At 32.1% G+C, this 3,480-nt stretch overlaps 1 protein-coding gene across 1 annotated transcript; it reads left to right on the forward strand.

The window, feature by feature from the left end:
• The first annotated feature begins 855 nt into the window (after window positions 1–855).
• Window positions 856–1,551, forward strand: LOC18037485 (RING-H2 finger protein ATL78). The gene has a single exon (XM_006427788.2). The coding sequence runs from the start codon at window positions 856–858 to the stop codon at window positions 1,549–1,551; it is 696 nt and encodes a 231-aa protein (XP_006427851.1).
• The last annotated feature ends 1,929 nt before the right edge of the window (window positions 1,552–3,480 follow it).

Consider the following 3,480-nt stretch of genomic DNA (forward strand, 5'->3'; position numbering starts at 1 on the left):
CTCAAAAATTAATGTAAGTACATTGTACATAAACATAAAATTGATTATATACTTTTCAAAATTAATACCGTAGAAGATAAAGTATTTCAAGTGCTTAAAAATATAATATAAACTTTATAAATATATCAGTCGTTAGTTTTATTTTAGTCTCAAATCATTTGATGCATATTTTAAAAAAGAATTGAACTGAGAAAATTGAAGTTTTGACAAGAAAAAAAAGAACTCTTAAATATTATGAATTTTATATTTTATTTATTATCATTTTTTTGTATTCACTAATTATCAATTTATATATATTTTTTCTTGTGCCCTAAACAATTCCCTAAAAAAAATTATTATCTTATAAATCTAGAGAAATTATTAATTTGACCATGCCGACTTCTAAAAGTTTTAATATTTAATCAAAGTTCTTAATTTATCAAATATTTATTCATTGAGATTTTTACATTACTTTTTCACTAATTAACGCCAAAAGAACCAAATCATTTGTAGTTCATGAGAATCTCAAATCAACAACAAATCCTAATCCCTGTGATTAAAATAGACATGATCTTGTGCCATTTCTCTGAGTTGTAGGAAATAGAATAATCTTTTCAACAGTCCCACTCCCACAAGTGGGTACATAATTATCTAATATAGAAATCTTACAAAAGAGCTAATATATAAAAACAATATAAAATTTTTAGATTAGCATACACTTAATTATCAAATCATATACGGTACTACATATCATTATAAAAACAAATATAATAATCTAATAACTTTTTCTATTTATAACGCCATTAGGCCATTTTGGTTTCCATCTCCAATAAGTTCAACGAACAAGTCTCTTAACTTAGCCCTAAACTGATAAACATGTCAACAACCTCCTCTTTCTCCTCCACTCAACTCTTCCAAGATTTTCCCAGAAAATTGCACTCAAGAAAATTATTACCCACCCACAATCCCCTTAACCAACCTCCAGCCACAGCTCCTCCTCATCCTTCTCTTTTCTCAAGCGAAAGCAACTTGGACAAAAATGTTCTAATCGTTCTTTCAGTCCTAGTGTGCACAGTTATTTGCACAATAGTATTAAATTTTGTAATCAAGTGTGCATTAAGTAGCTTAAGACTATTACTATCCTCAGATTCTGGCACCAACTCCTCAGCCACCAAAGCGATCAACAAAGGTATCAACAAAAAAGCCCTCAAGGCTTTTCCAGTAGTAAAATACTCGGCAGAGTTGAAGCTTCCAGGCTTGGACGCAGAATGTGTCATATGCCTCTCAGATTTTGCACTTGGTGAACGTGTGAGGCTCCTGCCTAAATGCAACCATGGCTTTCACGTTCGTTGCATCGATAGGTGGCTTAGATCAAATTCTTCATGCCCAAAATGCAGGCATTGCCTGATTGAAACTTGCGAGAAAATCGTGGGATGCAGCCAGCAGCAGGCTAGCTCACTAGCATCATCCACGGCCCCGGTACAAGAAACTGTTGTTATAAGTATTGTGCCTCTGGAACCTGAAGGGGTAATACAAAATTATGTTGGACAAAGCCCAGTTTCGACTTGTTAGTCATGTTTAGATCATAAAATGATCTTTTAATTCTTTATTTATTTTTAGTGATCGAGGAAATAAAATAATATTAATTACATGACGAAGCTTATCTCATTATTTATTTACTGGTCTCTTGTCTGTAAAAGTGGAGTTTGGAAAACAAATTTTTTCTCTTATTAGTGCTTGGATAAACTTGTTAGGGAGAGGGAATTGTTGGTGCCCAGTGCATAGAGAGGCAGTATTTATTTATTTAAAGGAAAAGCCATAAGATCAACTATTGCACCAATAATTGAGAGCAAATTATTGTGGGATTCTTAAGAGAGTAACCCTACTTGACCCCATCATTTTTATCCTAAGAGACCCCTATTGTCACATTTGAAATCTACTGGTCTATGAGAGCAATTTAAAAGTGGGATTGAGGATAAAATGTAGGGTCAGATAGTTGCCACTTTTCTTAAAAAGTGATATTATTGGCTCTCGTTCAAGCCTTCATTATCCTTATAAAATCCCATTTTTGCACCAATAGTTTTTTTACAAGATAAATTTTGTTTTGAAATTACATGAAAAACAAAAGCACATATACAAATTAATTAAACCTCCGTTCATATATTTTCTTCTTTTTTAAAAATCTCTTCACGCCCACATCATGAACTCCTTGTTTTACCTACATAATATAGAGTGAATTTACTTTTTTTTTTCGATATTTTCAAAAAGATTTTGAAGTGATAAAGTAGAAAACTTGTAAGTAGTTTTTCAAATCTTAATCATAATAAATAAATAAAAATGAGATTTATAAAATTTATTGAATTTTCATTACCAAGTGTGCAATTATTTTTTCTGTGCAGAAATTCGTATAAAAATTAAAAGCAAAATAAAAAACTCCATTAAAGTAATTGATGGGGTATGAAGAGTTAGTAATAAAAAGAAATTATATTTGATTTTAATTAAATTTATTTTTGTCTTTTTAAGTGACTGATGGAGCTACGAACATGAAAATGGGGTTTTGATTGAGTTTTATGGCGGTGTCAATAGCACCAGTCTCTCTTAAAGACATTGTTGGGTTTGGGTCCACTTCACATCCATGAGTGGCTGGTGGCCCTAGCTCAATGCTCACATTATTAAATAAAACAATATTTCCATTTAAGGTTTTGAGGAGCGTGCAGTTTTTGATAGAAACAGTAGCTATTGGGTTTATTATATCCAAATAGTAGCTATTTGTATGTTAGTTATCCCATCGCTAAAATAAATACCATGCTTGTACAGATTTGTCATTGAGCTGGGTTAATAAATTTGTTTCCTTTTGCTCATTCTCTCTCCTTAACTTTCCTTCACTCCCCTTTTGCTTTCTTGTCTACCAAACAAATCTTTTATCAAATTCTTTGATCTTCTATTTTTTTCTTTGGAAAGAAATGATCATTAAGAGACCATTTTTTTATCTGATTCTACAACAATCGTGTAGATTATAGTTGGGTACTTAAGTTTTGAAAACGAATATAATTATTTTAGGTCATTGAAGAAACATAAAAGCTTCATTTTTGAGTTAAATCATGTAATAAGTGTGTGTTAGTTATTTTAGTTAGTAAAATCTCTTAAGTGAAAATAGTAAGTCGGAGATTCGAATCTCACTCGTATGGTTGGGAAGAATATTAATTTGCCAGTAGGATATAACTAAAAAAATCATGTGATAAAATCATATATTTTATTTGTACCAATTATATATTCGGTCTCAATCTAATTGTGGGAAAAAAAAACTTGTTAAGGTATCGCTCTGTCAACCACTGTCGGGGCATGAGAGGGATAGAACCTTGATTGGACTCCCATGAGCACAACATCCACAAGTGGTGGTGATTTACCACCGTCGGAACCTCCTCTCAATGTCGACGACATCCCTATAGACCGACAGCCCCCACAACAGCCGCTAACGCTTCAAACCATAAACCCTAGGCC

This window comes from Citrus clementina, unplaced genomic scaffold (genome assembly GCF_000493195.1).
Source record: "Citrus clementina cultivar Clemenules unplaced genomic scaffold, Citrus_clementina_v1.0 scaffold_7, whole genome shotgun sequence".
NCBI classification, from domain to species: domain Eukaryota; kingdom Viridiplantae; phylum Streptophyta; class Magnoliopsida; order Sapindales; family Rutaceae; genus Citrus; species Citrus x clementina.

Bases quoted from the DNA above. Each gene is read 5' to 3' on its own strand.
- LOC18037485 (XM_006427788.2), top strand. From the start codon at position 856: ATGTCAACAACCTCCTCTTTCTCCTCCACTCAACTCTTCCAAGATTTT.